Source organism: Photinus pyralis, unplaced genomic scaffold (genome assembly GCF_008802855.1).
Source record: "Photinus pyralis isolate 1611_PpyrPB1 unplaced genomic scaffold, Ppyr1.3 Ppyr1.4_LG4, whole genome shotgun sequence".
NCBI lineage: Eukaryota > Metazoa > Arthropoda > Insecta > Coleoptera > Lampyridae > Photinus > Photinus pyralis.
In genome coordinates, this window is record NW_022170511.1 from 36,111,030 (window position 1) to 36,127,857 (window position 16,828).

The window sequence follows — 16,828 nt, forward strand, 5'->3', positions numbered from 1 at the left end:
TTTGATTCCCGATTTTCGTTTCTATCTCTTATTTCCACTTTTGCAGTGTTTCCCAGATCGGCCACAGCTTTAAATCTGACTACCATCCCCCACTCGTTTTTTCCTATCCCGGTCTCCCGTGTCGATTTGAAAATTTTGAAAAACTGCCTTTTTTTTTGAGCCCAAAAAAAAATTGTCTCAGATCGACCCGGAAAAAAATTTTCTTATAGAATGTGGCCTGTAGAATCCATAATTTCAAACAGTTCCAAGATTGGGCTACTAGTTCAAAAGTTACAGCCCTTTGAATTTTTTTTCGAAATTGGTTTCTAGTCTATAACTTTTGATTGAGAAGTCTGATCGAAAAAGTACGAATTGATTTGGATTCTACGCACCCAAATTAATAAGAAAAAGTGTTTTCCCGAGAAATTTTGGTGTAGTCGATTTTTGGTAAAAAAGGAAGGTTATACACTGCCTTTTTTTGAGCCCCGAAAAAAAAATTGTCTCAGATCGACCCGGAAAAAAAATTTTCTTATAGAATGTGGCCTGTAGAATCCATAATTTCAAATAGTTCCAAGATTGGGCTACTAGTTCAAAAGTTACAGCCCCTTGAATTTTTTTTTTGGAAATTGGTTTCTGGTCTATAACTTTTGATTGGGAAGTCTGATCGAAAAAGTACGAATTGATTTGTATTCTACGCACCCAAATTAATAAGAAAACGTGTTCTACCTAGAAATTTTGGTGTAGTCGATTTTTGGTAAAACAGGAAGGTTATACACTGCCTTTTTTTGAGCCCCGAAAAAAAAAATTGTCTCAGATCGACCCGGAAAGAATTTTCTTATAGAATGTGGCCTGTAGAATCCATAATTTCAAACAGTTCCAAGATTGGGCTACTAGTTCAAAAGTTACAGCCCTTTGAATTTTCTTTCGAAATTGGTTTCTAGTCTATAACCTTTGATTGAGAAGTCTGATCGAAAAAGTACGAATTGTTTTGGATTCTACGCACCAAAATTAATAAGAAAAGTGTTTTCCCGAGAAAATTTGGTGTAGTCGATTTTTGGTAAAAAAAGGAAGGTTATACACTGCCTTTTTTTGAGGCCCGCAAAAAAAATTGTCTCAGATCGACCCGGAAAAAAACATTTTCTTATAGAATGTGGCCTGTAGAATCCATAATTTCAAACAGTTCCAAGATTGGGCTACTAGTTCAAAAGTTACAGCCCTTTGAATTTTCTTTCGAAATTGGTTTCTAGTCTATAACTTTTGATTGAGAAGTCTGATCGAAAAAGTACGAATTTATTTGGATTCTACGCACCCAAATTAATAAGAAAAAGTGTTTTCCCGAGAAATTTTGGTGTAGTCGATTTTTGGTAAAAAAGGAAGGTTATACACTGCCTTTTTTTGAGCCCCGAAAAAAAAATTGTCTCTGATCGATCCGGAAAAACAATGTTCTTATAGAATGTGGCCTGTAGAATCCATAATTTCAAACAGTTCCAAGATTGGGCTACTAGTTCAAAAGTTACAGCCCTTTGAATTTTTTTTCGAAATTGGTTTCTAGTCTAACTTTTGATTGAGAAGTCCGATCGAAAAAGTACGAATTGATTTGGATTCTACGCACCAAATTAAAACGAAAAAGTGTTTTCCCGGGAAATTTTGGTGTAGTCGATTTTTGGTAAAAAAGGAAGGTTATACACTGCCTTTTTTTGAGCGCCGAAAAACAAATTCTCAGATCGACCCGGAAAAAAAATTTTCTTATAGAATGTGGCCTGTAGAATCCATAATTTCAAATAGTTCCAAGATTGGGCTACTAGTTCAAAAGTTACAGCCCTTTGAATTTTTTTTCGAAATTGGTTTCTAGTCTATAACTTTTGATTGAGAAGTCTGATCGAAAAAGTACGAATTGATTTGTATTCTACGCACCCAAATTAATAAGAAAAAGTGTTTTCCCGAGAAATTTTGGTGTAGTCGAATTTTGGTAAAAAAGGAAATATAACATTCAATCATTTATAATTAAAATAAAATACCCTGTATATTAATCTTCGCCCTTCCCCAAATGATGAACTATCCCCGACGTCAAAACTGGATAAAAAAGCTAAAAGAATTTTCCACAGCTCGCGATTCCTATATAAACGTAATAGAATTCAATGGTAATAGTATGTGAAGGCCCAGCCATCCCACCCGTCTTTTTCTGATGTCAGAGTGCTGCGCTGTGATTGGCTGCGCCATTTTGTGGCGGTAAATTTGAATTTGTGTGAAGATTTGAATTTCCGAATGTTAGGCATTTTGTCGCGGTAAGTTTGAATTTGTGTCGGAGATTTGGGTTTAAGGATGTCGGTCATTTTGTTGCTGTAAATTTAAGTTTGAATTTGTGTGGGAGATTTGAATTTTTGAATTTCAGGGTGCCTGTCAATTTGTTGTGGTAAATTTTTCTTTACCACTAATGTGTTGATGCTCATTTGTAAAACTGTTTTAGGTTGATGGATTTAAGGAATAACACAAAGAGGTCTAGTTTAGTATCATTTGCATTACGTAAAATTGACTATCAATTTCAGCACCCCTCGATTTGAAGTAAAACACACCGGACACGCTACGCCACATAACGTCCATATTTGGGGAGGCAAATGCCACATGGAAAATTATATGGGCTTGGAGGGCAAATTCAACGTTAACAACAAAATATGTAAAAATTAGTGAATCGCAACCGACAAAGAGTTTTGTGTTAGCAGAGTTCCACCCCTGTAACAGGGCCCTGGTTGGGGGAATTCCCAGTAAATAGTCGAGATCAATTACAGCATTATGTGTCGCAACTAATTTGGCTACAGTTATTTACCACCCCTGTGAACATCTCATTCAAGACGAAAATGTTAGTTTAAATACAACCCGTGTAAATTGAGCAAACATTTACACCAAAAATAAAAGCGATTTCAAAACAATAAAGGCTAACGGTATCAAATACGTGATTCTGCATTGAGGTTACATCAAGTCACTTTCAAAAACAAAGATTGAAATTATAAACAATATAAAATGTTGCAAATAAAACCGAAATAAATTAAAACGAAACGCGAAGACTACTACCTGCATTAAATAACACAAAAAAAAGTAAACTATACATGATGCTTTCTCAAGTGCTGTTAAAAATAAAATGGGCGCTACCGTACGAAGCATTCGTGCCCGAGACGGCCCAGTTCAAAGTATATATGTTTTTATTAAAGTAGAATAGTTTGAAAAAGGGTTGTTAAAATAAAACAAGTAAATTTTGATATTTTATTGAAGTCTTGAAAATCTGCGCGACCTTTTTTCTTTCTTGGTGTTCCAGAGATCCAGGCGAGATGTGCAGCAATTCCGCTACCTACAACAGAAGTCGGTTAATTTTGTTTTCTGCACAACTTATCCAAATGTTCAACAGGGAATAAGAAGTATCGTTCAAAATAAGTAAGTTTTTATTATGGAAGCCAAATTAACGGAATGAGTGCGTTACAATTGAATTTAACATACATTTTAATCAAAATACTAATAAAGGTTGATACGTGGAACCGTGTATTAGGTAACCAGCCACACAATCTTATTAGCATCTTTTAATTGCCGTGAATGGTCGCTAAAATAAAGTCAATTTAGTTATTTTATTGAAGCCCTGAAAATCTGGGTGACATTTTTTCCTTCTTGGCGTTCTGGAGATCCAAGCGATCTGTGGAGCAATTCCCGGTAAGTACCTACAACTGAAGTTTGTTAATTTCGTAATCTGCGCAACTTATTACGATAGTTAACAGGGAATAAGAAAAGTCTCGTTCAAAATAAATAAGTTTTTATTATGGACACCGAATTGACGGAATGAGTGCGTGAAAAAACGATTGCATGCAATAACATTCAACATTCATTAGTCTTAAAATAATTTAGTTGCGTGCAATCTAATAACAAATAAAAATCTAGGATAAAATTGGTACATTGTGCTCCCTACAATAAATAAATGCTTCCTTTACACAGTACTCCTTATCTTCTAATTGTTGTATTGCTCGGGTAAAACGTACGAGATGTCATCCCATGGATGTCTGTACAGTCCTTGCTTTAATCTCTTTTGATCCATGAAGTGACCTATGAAACCGATCGAACGCCCTAAAACAAACAGGGAATTTATCGCGCCGATGTTGATGTATTCCTGCGCCTCTTCTCTGTGAATCACAAAATTAGTCGGGACGTGCGGGATTGTCGAAGTTACCTTGTGAAGCTGCCGCAGTGTCTCAACATGTCTACGAAGCTGGTCGCGATAACGCCGTCAACATTTAAAATGAGGTTAGGTTTTTTGCTGGTGGTGATCTTCTCGACTTCTAAGGCGTATTTTAGCAGTGGATTGGCGGGGAAGCTCTCCAAGACGTAATCCTTGATGATCTGGACTCGTTGATCGGGATTATTGATCGATTTGACCCGATGTCCGATGCCCATAATCAACTGTCCTTTGTTTCGCATTTGATTCACGAATTCCGCCGGGTGCATCCCGGCGTCGTAGCCCTCGCTGAACTGACGCGCCGCACCGTCGAGCGCGCCGCCGAACCTGTCCCCGATAGTCAAAAGGCCGGACACCACGCTGGACACGAGGTCTTTGCCCGCACGGGCGCAGACGATCGTGTTGTGCGCGCCGGAGACGGCGGGACCGTGATCCGCAGTCACCATTAGACACATTTCGAAGAATTTGCAGACGTATTGCGGAAGACACCGTTGGAACCACAGCAGCGAGATCACCCCTCCGATTCCGACGTTTTTGTTTAGCACGTCAGAGATTGGCATGCCGGCGTAGAGCAACTCCTGGCCGCGCTCATCGCAAATGGAAGTCATGAAACTGGCGGGCTTACGAATCAGACCGAGCTCTCTGGCCCAATTGTAATCCATGGGAACCGTCGGAGGTGGAACTTCGGGTTTGGGCACGATTATGCCCTTCTTAACCAGGCCGCTGTAGACGTTCTCGATGATGTCGCCCAAAGTGTCGAACGACTCGGGCACGAACGCCCCAGCTTCCTTAAGGGCGGCGTTCTTGGCGGATGCGGTTTCCCTAGTCGATTGCGCGCAGGATCCGGCGTGCCCGAACTGCACTTCGGATGTGAACATGCCGGCGCACGTGCCTATACACCAGGCGACCAGCGGTTTCGTCAACGTCTTCGATTTCATCGCCTGGCAAACCTCGTACTCCTCCACCCCGCCGACCTCGCCCAACAGCACGATCATTTTAATATTCTCGTCCTTCTGGTACCTCATTATAAAGTCCATGAAGGTCGTACCCGGGTACCGATCGCCTCCGATCGCGACGCCTTCGTACACGCCGTCGGTCGCCTTCGAGATGATATTGTTCAGCTCGTTCGACATACCGCCCGAACGCGAGACGTAAGCGACACTTCCCGGGCGGTACAATTTGGAATGCAAAATGTTATCCATCATCCCCCCTGTATTGCCGATCTTAAAGCAGCCCGGTTTTAAACCGCCGACCGTAGCAGGCCCGATAACGTTGACGTTCTTCTCGTTCGCCAGCTTGATCAGTTTACGCGTCATGTTCTCGGGGATACCCTCGGCGATAATCGCGATCGTTCGTATCTGCGGATAGCTCATCGTCTCGATCGTACTCTGATAGGCGGAGCGGAGCGAGGCGAAATTCACCAAAACGTCCGCGTCCAAGTGCTTCTTCATAGCGTCCTCCATCTTCTTATACACTGTAAATGTAACAATGAGGCGATGATAAACCGCTAGCGGTATCTACCGGCAATGAGCACCTCCTTGTGCCCCCAGTAGAACTTCTGCTTGTGATCGCCAGTGAACGGGTAGACGATCGCGACAACGCTCGGCTCCTCTCGCCTGCAAACAAAGTCGAAATCCAGCATGCTCTGAACGGCGCGAGTCTGCATCCCCCACACGATCGCCTTGGTATTGGCGGAGAAAAGCGGAACGTGACTCGAAACGCCGTCGCCCTGCGAACATCGATTGCAACACGTGTAGAACCTCCTAAATAAAACCGATACGTACGCATGCAAGTGTCTACAATGATAATAGCACCGTAATAGCGTAAATAACAAAATTCGTTCACTTAAATTAAATGATAGGCCAATTAATAATTATTTACCTGTTCCATCGGTTCTGGAAGGATTAATTCTACTAGTCGGTTTGGTCCGGACTCCTAAACAGTGGTTGCAAATTCACTTAAGCGAATCTAAACTATTGTGAGCGAGCAGTTTGTTAAAAGAACAAAAAAAAAATTAATAGAGAAGCAGAATTTGCGAAAACGTTAAAGACAGTAAGGCAGAGGTGATGGTGTGTCGCTTGAGGCATCACAGTATGAGAGACACTCGAACACATCTCGCACCAACACGGAGCGCGCGCAAAACGGCCGACACTGACGGTATGCAATCCACAACACCCTGTATACAAAGAACATAGCTCGTTAAAAACAAACGAGAGAGAGAGAGAGAAAGAGTGAAAAAATGTGAATGTAGAGAGGAAGGAAGAGATGTCTCAAGGTCTGTGAAAAGAGTATGCCATGAATAGTTTGGAAAAACCTTTATGGTCCTTAAATGCTCTTTAAAGAATCGTAAAAAGGTTTATGGCCGAGGTAAAGATCTTTAAGCTCTTTGGAAGCCCTTAAGGAAGCTTAAAAGCTCTTAAAAGTTCGACTTTTTCAAACAGTCTGAAATACTAAAGAAATTTAAAGACTCTCTCCAAGGTCTTCTCTTAAGAGCCTGTTATGTTTCATCATGTAATTTGATGCTTCAAAGGTCTTAGAAACCGTTGGCAGCCCTTAAGGCTTTTAAAGGCCCTTAAATACACTTAGAGATCCTTAAATCTCGATTCGAATATTAAATGTTCCTTAAAAGCGTGTTACAGACTGTAGAGGCAAATTCTTCCACGAAGGAACCCCAATATCAATTCACGGAATATTGCTTTCCTGGTATGCATTTACATGGGGGGGTATTCCATGCCCCCCAGACCCTCCCGGAGTTAGACTCTCCACCAAAAATGATCAACCTTTAGAAGAGAGCAATTGAATTATTATTTTTGGACAAAATTATGGAAGGTTTAGGGGAGGGGGGGGGGGGGCCCACACAAGTATGCTCCGGGAAGGAAGGGCTTTTGAGACCAACAATTCAGGGATACATGTTTTTGAGACCAACAAAAATTTATAAACCATCAGTATTTTTGTGATCATTTTTCAAGAAAGGCCATTGAATTATTATTTTTTAAACGTTTTGGGGGACAAAATTAATACGGGGGGTCCATTTACCTGCGGTGTATTATTTCATACCCCCCAACCCCCCCTCGTATTTGACTATTCTCCAAATCGATACACCCTTAGTACTTTTGTGATCATTTTTCAAGAAAGGCCATTGAATTATTATTTTTTTTAACGTTTTGGGGGACAAAATTAATACGGGTTTAACAATTTCGAGGGGGTGGGGGGGGGGCAAAACCGGGGGGTCTGGACAGCATGGAATATCCCCCAGCCACAGCCAGGTATTCGTTCCATGAAGGAAGAGCTTTTGGGACTCCAACAACGTCTCAAGGAATATTTCTTTCCTGGAATGCATTTACCTGGGGAGTATTTCATACCCCCCCCCCTCCTCGTATTAGACTATTCCCCAAATCGATACACCCTTAGTACTTTTGTGATCATTTTTCAAGAAAGGCCATTGAATTATTATTTTTTTTAACGTTTTGGGGGACAAAATTAATACGGGTTTAACAATTTCGAGGGGGGTGGGGGGGGGGCAAAACCGAGGGGTCTGGACAGCATGGAATATCCCCCAGCCACAGTCAGGTATTCGTTCGCTGAAGGAAGAGCTTTTGGGACTCCAACAACGTTTCAAGGAATATTTATTTCCTGGAATGCATTTACCTGGGGAGTATTTCATACCCCCCCCCCCTCCTCGTATTAGACTATTCCCCAAATCGATACACCTTTAGTACTTTTGTGATCATTTTTCAAGAAAGGCCATTGAATTATTATTTTTTTTAACGTTTTGGGGGACAAAATTAATACGGGTTTAACAATTTCGAGGGGGTGGGGGGGGGGCAAAACCGGGGGGTCTGGACAGCATGGAATATCCCCCAGCCACAGCCAGGTATTCGTTAGATGAAGGAAGAGCTTTTGGGACTCCAATAACGTCTCAAGGAATATTTCTTTCCTGGAATGCATTTACCTGGGGAGTATTTCTTACCCCCCCCCCCTCCTCCTCGTATTAGACTATTCCCCAAATCGATAAACCTTTAGTACTTTTGTGATCATTTTTCAAGAAAGGCCGTTGAATTATTTTTTTTTTAACGTTTTGGGGGACAAAATTAATACGGGTTTAACAATTTCGAGGGGGGTGGGGGGGGGGGCAAAACCGGGGGGTCTGGACAGCATGGAATATCCCCCAGCCACAGCCAGGTATTCGTTCGCTGAAGGAAGAGCTTTTGGGACTCCAATAACGTTTCAAGGAATATTTCTTTCCTGGAATGCATTTACCTGGGGTGAATTATTTCATACCCCCCCCCCCTCGTATTTGACTATTCCCCAAATCGATAAACCTTTAGTACTTTTGTGATCATTTTTCAAGAAAGGCCATTGAATTATTATTTTTTTTAACGTTTTGGGGGACAAAATTAATACGGGTTTAACAATTGCGAGGGGGGGGGAGGCAAACCGGGGGGGTCTGGGCAGTATGGAATATCCCCCAGCCACAGCCAGATATTCGTTCCATGAAGGAAGAGCTTTTGGGACTCCAATAACAATTCACGGAATATTTCTTTCCTGGAATGCATTCATACCCCCCCCCCTTCAAACCCCCCGATGTTAGGCACTCCCCCAGATGGCTACGCCTTCATCACTTTTTTAATCATTTTTCCAGGAGTTCTTGATAATGACATATGGGTTATTGGAGGCATAGTTTTAAATGGTTCTAAGAAACAATGAAAAATAATGTCTCTAAAAGAAGGCCAAAGAAATCACTCTGAAATGATTTCTAGACTAAAAGTGAATGCTATAAAGAGTTCCAAGGTAATAAATTCGAATTGGATCTCAGAAATATCCAAAATATTCCAAAATTTCAAAAATAGCGTTCCATAAATATATGCCCAGATGGTTCAAAGTGAACCTAAAATAAAAATTAGATTCGAATTGTGTCAGAAACGAAGATCCAAAACAAATTTCCTCCAAAGAAATGAACTTGAGAATGCTTCCAAAACTAAAAGAGAAGATGCCATAAATTCTAAGAGTAGTTCAAAAAATTCCAAAATGACTAAGAATTTGACAAAAATAGACGGAATGATTTAGAGCCCTGGCCATTTCTAGCGAAATTCAGTGGCAAGTTAAAAAAAAGAATTAAAAACAGATTCCGGGTAGATTCCAAAATCATAGCATTCCAAAAAAATCTGAAACGTAAGTCTTCACGTTTCAAAATATTTGAAAAATTCCAGTTAAAACTTTGGAAAGAATTCCTAATTATTCCAAGAGTTTGAAGAATTCCCAAGATTTTCGAAACATTCCGTGAGATCTTGAGAAAATCTTCGGATATTTCAAAAATTTCAAAAATATTAGAAAAACTTTCTCGATGTTCATTTTGCGCATATCCAAGTGAATCACAAGCACTTCAGTAACACTGTAAGATTTAGACAAACCACAAATAAATACATATTCCAAAATTCCCTAGTGTCCTGGAAATTAAAAACAATTTTAAAAGATTGAATAGTTAATTTCAAAAACAAAGATGAAGATTCTAATTCCATAAAATTTCTACACAAAGTTCAAGACAAACTCGGAAACAAAAACAGTTTTAATCGCGCATGAGTATTTCAAGGATGCCTTTCGGCTTGAAAAATGCCCCCATGATGTTACTCGCCCAGAAGTGCTTACCTGAACACTGTCTTCGCCTTACTTTCAGTCGGTCGGCCAATATTAGTGGTTATCTTAGTGCTCACTTTCTTGCAAAGCCTAAGCAATGACACCAAACGAAATAAAACGCAAGCGTGAATGAAGAACCAATCACCAAATCAAAAAAAAAAAAAAAAAAACAAGCCCGATCGCGCACTTACCTCAGTTCGGCGATCGCACAGGTAGGTGGACGTCGTTCCGGTCATGTCGAACGCGGGAACCTTGTCTGTCTGTCCGCCTGGCAGTAGGAAGTTCGCCGTCGCAAATTCGGTGATGTTATTTTCGACGGGTATTGGTTTTTTGCCAAGTGCCATACCGCAAATGGACGTCATGTGCGTTTCCGGACCGAAAACGTACAAAGGAATACCTAGGAAATCGTTCAGATAAACAGCGGCAACACGGCGCCGACTCACCTAAGCTCTGCCCGACCTCGCGCATCCTCCTGAGACCCTCCTGGTAATTGGGGCCCGCTCTCCGCACGAAGATCGAGATTTTGTGCTCGACGAGTCTCGGCTGGAACTCCTGCAGGGCGGTAATGATGCCCCTGAAGGTGGCCGCGACGTTCGTGAAGTTGGCGATACCACCGCCCGTTATTAAAACCTTTCCGTCGGGGTGCTTCTCTTGCGTCATGAGGGATAAAATCGTCTTCGCGTACTCGTAGGTCTGCTGTTCGGAGGGGGCACCTGCAAGGTGAACAATTAGGACGCGCGTGGAAGCTGAGGGTTGTTACCGGAATATTCGCCGTAGTTCGCCAGCTCGCTCGCGCCCCCCAGATCGCAGATTGTGTCACTGTAGATGACGGAGGCGCCGCCGCCGGCGACCATCGTCCATATTCGGCCTGACTTGTTCAAGATGGTCAGCTTCAAGCTCGCGCCGGATTTCGCGTCGAGGTCGGCTATGTACGCCTCTTCGGGGTAGGCGTCGCGTCCGAAGGGAGGAGGATAGTCGATTTCGCCCCAAATCGGCTTGCATATAAAGTCCGCGGTCGCGTCGAGCTTGGCGGCTAAGTCCAGGACGTAGATCTCCCTGTCGGTCACGACGAGTGGATTAATTTCGAGGTAGGTGAAGTACAGGTCGACGTAGAGCGTGTAGAGATTGTGAATGAACTTGGCGATCATCGCCCGTTTCGTGGCGCCCACCTTGCCGAGCAGCACCTTTTCGATGGTGGCAATATCGACTCCCTCGTTGACCGGTATGTCCAACTTGACGGCTTTGGCGTCAACGTCGCCAATATCGACGCCTCCCTCGTGATGGAAGAGGATCGTGTCGGCGTGTCGATGCGAGTAAATGCAAACGTAGACCTCCTCGCTCTCCTTGTGGGGGACGAACGGTTCGATGATGAAATTGCGAAGCTTCCCGACGGCCGCCCCGATCTTTTGGTCCTTGTTCATGTGAGCGCCAATCCATTTTTGGACCTCGGCGAAATCTTTGTTGACCGCAATCAGTCCTGTGAGCAACAAAAAAATAATTCCACAAATTCGGTCGTTAATAAAAACGCGAGCGTGATTTAATATCTATTTATTATGGTAACAGAAAATCGTTATTTATTATTATTATTATCATTATTATTCGATTAAAACAACGCAGTTTCGTAAATTATCTGATACAAAAAACGCGTTAATTAATTTTATCACAGACCGGATACAATCACATTATAAAGTAACAGCCGATTGTGGCAAGGCTCTCCACCATACCCATGAAAAAGGGAAAATGGCATTTTCTATCAAAGAATTCGTTTTCATAAGATTCAATCCAACTTTAATGTACAGGGTGTCCATTTTCGGCACTTTTACAGCTCCGTAATATAGTGTGCTCTTTTTGAGTCAAACTTAAAATAGAAAAATCAAAATTTGAACATATTCGCTTGCTGAATAATCTAACCCCATTTTTTTAACGCGACACCCTGTATATTAGAATCTAAAAAGATAGCATATTAAATTCTCTTGTCCAATAATATCACACACTGGGGATGACATTCAAAAGAGATTCAAGTGGTTCCAAAAAATTCAAAGATTCAAAAAGAATTTAAAAAACAGTTCAAATGATTTCAAAAATTACAAAATAATTTTTTAGTGTTACATTTTCATTTTTTTAATGTAACACCCTGTATATCTGAATCTGAAAAATAGCATATTACTTAAATTATTTTTTCAAAACTATAAAATTATGATATTCAAAAAAGATTCAAGTGATTCAAAGAGATTAAGCGGACATCAAAAACTTGTTGTTTAAATTATTTGTAAAAAATTCAAACAAATTTTCGAATTTTTTTAAATCATTGGATCAATATTGGCGTTTTTTGAGTTTTTTTAGTGTTCTATTTTTGAAAATATACAGGGTGTTTCATTTAAAAAATGAGGTTAGGTCCGATAACTTTTTTGCCCAACCCCTTATTCTTAAGGTTGTACGTTGCGCGCAGAATCAACTGTGTACGGGGGTAAACAAATCTATTAAAGAATGGGGAAGTGGGGGGGGGGGGTTGATAAACAAGGAAACACACTGAAGAGAACGATGGAAATGAAAGGAAAAAAGATGTAACAATTTAGGAACTTAAGAAGGAAAATAAAAAATACAACAGGAGGGAGGACGAGGGGGAAGTTGGGACACTATCCTTTAAACGACCTAAATTCAACAGATTTCTTACTTGGACCAAGAGGAATAAGGACAGACAGACCCATCGAGATTTTGTTTGATTCGGATTCCTGGCGCTTCAAAACGTGTTTCCGTAAAAAAAAGGGGGGGGGGGTCGTTTTTTACCCCCAACATGTCTTAATAAATAGAAGACTTTAAAGACTCCATAAGCCGCCTAAAGACTGCTCTTGATGAATCTCAGAATTTCCGAGAATTTCTTAAAAAATTTTAAAGTTCGTTGAAACCTATTTTTAAATATCAAAAGCCTCGTTAAAAGCGAGACATAGAAGATCCTGAAATCTTTAGAGGGCTGTTGAATACCCTTAAAAACTCCTGCACGCTACTATAGACTCTAGAAAGCTGTAAAACCGTTTAAAGAAATTGACATTTTAAAAACTCTTAAAGTTTCTTTAAAATCTTTAAAACTTCTTAGCAATTAATAAGAAAAATTTAAAAACTCCAAAAGATTTGGAAGCCCTTAAAATTTAAAGATACTTGAAACCTCTTTTTAAAAAGTCAAAGCGAGACACAGAATAACTTGAAACCTTTGGAGAGCTCTGGAATCAATGAATCTTCAAAGCTCTTGACATTTTGAAGATCCTTGAAACCTGTTTTTAAGATAAGACACACTTACAAAGCTTCGAGATTTCAAAAAATCTTAAACCTCTAAAGACTCTTCTTAATGAATCTTGGAATTTCTTGAAATTATTAGTACACTCTAGGAGATCTTAGGGTTTGAGATTTTAAAAACTCTTAAAGTTTCTTAGAAAAACGTTGCTAACGATTAATACAAATTTACACCCTTCTTAATGAATCTCTTGAAATTGGAGATCCTAGAATCCACTTTTTAAAGATTAATAGCGAAAAAGAAAAGATCTTGAAAGGGGGGCTCTTGAGTACCCTTAAAGATTCTTTCACGTTAAACCTCTTTTTAAAGGTTAAAAGCGAGCCCCAGAAGATCGTGACACCTTTGGAGGGCTCTGCGATTATCTTAAAAATTCATACACGCCATTATACACTCTAGACTCTTGTAAAACATAAAAATAAGTTGCATATTTTAAAGAATAAGAAAGTTTATTAAAAAATCTTTAAAATTCCTAAACGGTAAATAAAAAAATTGTAAAGACCGAGGTAAAGACCCCAGAAGACTTCTAAAGACTGTAAAGGCTATAAACAAAATGACGGAAAAAATTAAGAAAAATTGTTTTCAAATGAAAATTGATGTAGTGGGTCTTTTGGGGGCTCCGATTATGAATCTGATGTTAAATTTTCGAAAAACAAAATGGCGGATCCAGTATAGCGGACAAAAATTTGTTATTTTCAAATGTAAGTCGGTATGGTGGGGTTTTTGGGCGCGCCAATTAAGATGCGAATCCGATATGGCGGGCAAAATTAAGAAAAATTGTTGTATGGCCTTTATTTTTGAGTGGGCTTCGGCTCAACTGCGCCACACGCGGGCAATCTTGAAACCTCTTTTTAAAGATTAAAAGAGATATACAGACGATTTTGAAACCCTCGGAGGGTTCTTGAACAACCTTAAAAATCCTTACATGGAAAGCTGTAAAACGTTTAGAAGTTTAGAGATTTTAAAGTTTCTTAAAACTCTTTAAAAGCTGAAGATCTCTCAAGACTTTTCTAGATGAATATTGGAAGCTCTTGAAATTACTCTTTGAAGAACCTCATTTAAAAGGGAGACAAGGAAGCTCTTGAAACCTTTGGAGGGCTCTTGAAAATTTGAAACAAATTCTAAAATGCAAATGCAAATGGAAATTTACCCAGTAGGCCATAACAAAACCGAGATATCAGCGCCAACTACCTACAACTAGTCAAAATAAGCTTTATTATTTTACTATTATTATTCAATTGCTCCGGATTACAAGGATCAAATCAGAAAAACAATCAAGATAACAACTGGTCTACTTGCAAAATCGCTATTAGGACAGCTATTTCTTTCAAAATATGCAAGCATATACAGCGTGACCCATTTAACAAATTTTAATTCATTGGGAACATACTGTATGCAGGTCCTCCTTTTTGGTGTCAAGAGCTACATTGTAAAGTCGAGCATTTTCCTACACATACAAAGGTCAAGGCATGTTGCATTTTGCTTGTCGAGATTACAAAGATTACGACCCTAAAGCTGACGCACCAAACGATTTCGAAACACCCGGCCTAATCTATCTTTAATCTCTAGAAGTCGAACGAACCGTCGTTATCTAAATTACGGTTAATTCCTAATTAAGCTTACCCAATTTTCCACGTCTCTTAATGAGCTGGTCCGGTTTGACGACGAGCTTCTCCGTCCTGAGCCACGGGTGCGTGTCGACGAGGTCGTCGATTTTGGTCTGGGGGCCGACGGACGCGAACCTGCACTTGCTCGTCGCGGTGCCCTCGGGCAGGTGCCTGTTGATGAGGTCCTTGCCGGTCGCCTCTCTAATCGCCTTAGCCGACATCGTATCTGGAAATTGGCGTCGGAGTTTAAAATCTGGGAACTACTGACTGGAGGCAACTTTCACGCGGCGAAAGCTGGCAACAATGTGACGCGCGTGAGAGGCGGGCGCCGCTTAAAAATCGTACGATTCCCCTTCTTTTCCGATTGCCGTTTTTTATTAATCAAAACTTGCAAATAAAGTGATAATATTTAAATGACGTTCTTTAAACCTTGTAACGACATTGGCTCAGGTCACACTTACTGATAATTGATAAACACAACGAACGTCCTTCGGAAACGGTGAAAGCCTGATTAGATTTTACAAACTCGTCGATTTACGGTCGACGGGAGGAAAATTTAAGGTTAGGTTCGACAACTTGGCGAGTTTCGTACTGAATTTTATGATTCTTACCTTAATTTCACTTGTAAAGTCGAGCGCGGTTCGCAAAACCAGTCGCAAGCGAGCCGTTTCAGTCACGATAACCGATTTTTATTAATTGATTTGTCCACTCTCATACGTGACGTTTTTATATACGTGAAGTTGGCTTAGCAAACTGCATGGTAATGTAATGGTGGGTGCGTGTCCCCGATTGTTTCCATGGTTACCGCCGTCACGCGCCAGTTTCGAAATTCTTGGGAACGACGAAGTTTATCAATTACGTCGCTATCTCCTCAATTATGTAAGTTCTAGTCTGGCCACTATCAATCTTTTTGCTTACACTCACTCGTATAGGCAACACATCAGACACATGACATCGTTACTATACGGGGTGTATCTAACAGTAGTGGTCAGGCTAAGTACGTACACTGAATCCCACCGCCGCACAAATGATTCCAAATCCCAAAAAACTATCCAGAAAATGAAGGTATTGCCCTTATTCTAAAATTGTATACATTGGGGTTTTTGGGCGTTCTGATTAAGAATCTGATGTTAAGATTTTCGAAAAACAAAATGGCGGATCCAATATGGCGAATGACGAAAATTTGATAATTTCAAATAAAAGCCGCTATTGTGACGTTTTTGGGCGCGCCAATTAAGCATCTGATTTTAAATTTTAAAAAAACAAAATGGCGGATCCAATATGGCGGCAAAATTAAGAAAACTTGTTTTCAAATGAAAGTTGGTGTAGTGGGGCTTTAGTGTGCTCTGATTAAGAATCTGATGTTAGATTTTTGAAAAAAATTGCGGATCCAATATGGCGGACCAAAATGACGAAAAGTTGTTATTTTTAAATGAAAGTCGCTGTTGTGACGTTTTTGGGCGCGCCAATTAAGCATCTGATGTTAAATTTTTAAGATACAAAAAGGTGGATCCACATAATGGCAGAAAAAAATTTTAAAAAAATTGGCGCTATATTAGATTTTCGAAAAACAAAATGGTGGGTTTCATATGGCGGACAAAAATGACGAAGTTGTTATTTTCAAATGAATGTCGGTATTGTGACTTTTTTGGGCGCGCCAATTAAGATACAAAAAGGCGGATCCACAAGGGCGGACAAAATTAAGAAAAATTGTTGTTTTGTAGTGAGGATTTTGAGGTCTCCAAATAAGAATCCGATACTAGATTTTCAAAAAACAAACTGGCGGACCCAATATGGTGGACAAAAAATTGTTATTTTCAAATGAAAGTTGGTATGGTGAGGTTTTTGAGCGCCCCAATTATGAATCTGATGTTAAAAAACAAAATGGCTGGTCAAATATGGCGGACAAAATTAAGAACAATTGTTGTTTTCAAATGAAAGTCGATGTAGTGAGGTTTTGGACCCTCCGATTAAGAATCTGATGTTAGATTTTCGAAAAAGAACATGGCGGATCCAATATGGCGGATAAAACTGAAAAAGATTTGTTATTTTTAAATAAAAGTCGGGTTAGTGAGGTTTTTGGACGCGCCAAATAAGAATCTGAGGTTA

General features: G+C 40.2%; 1 protein-coding gene across 2 annotated transcripts; it reads right to left on the reverse strand.

The window, feature by feature from the left end:
* Positions 1-3,758: 3,758 nt before the first annotated feature.
* Positions 3,759-15,486, reverse strand: LOC116167655 (ATP-citrate synthase). 2 transcript variants are annotated; one of them, XM_031483087.1, is made up of 9 exons: positions 15,331-15,486; positions 14,736-14,945; positions 10,587-11,303; positions 10,270-10,539; positions 10,018-10,223; positions 6,074-6,127; positions 5,714-5,921; positions 4,187-5,666; positions 3,759-4,139 (listed from the first exon to the last, which is right to left on the reverse strand). In XM_031483087.1, exons 2-9 carry the CDS (start codon positions 14,938-14,940, stop codon positions 3,968-3,970), a joined length of 3,312 nt encoding a protein of 1,103 aa, XP_031338947.1. In that variant the 5' UTR covers positions 14,941-14,945; positions 15,331-15,486; the 3' UTR covers positions 3,759-3,967. The 2 variants fall into 2 exon arrangements, with proteins under 2 accessions (XP_031338947.1, XP_031338948.1); XM_031483088.1 differs by lacking the exons at positions 6,074-6,127; positions 15,331-15,486 and having other exon boundaries at positions 14,736-15,108.
* Between the last annotated feature and the right edge of the window lie 1,342 nt (positions 15,487-16,828).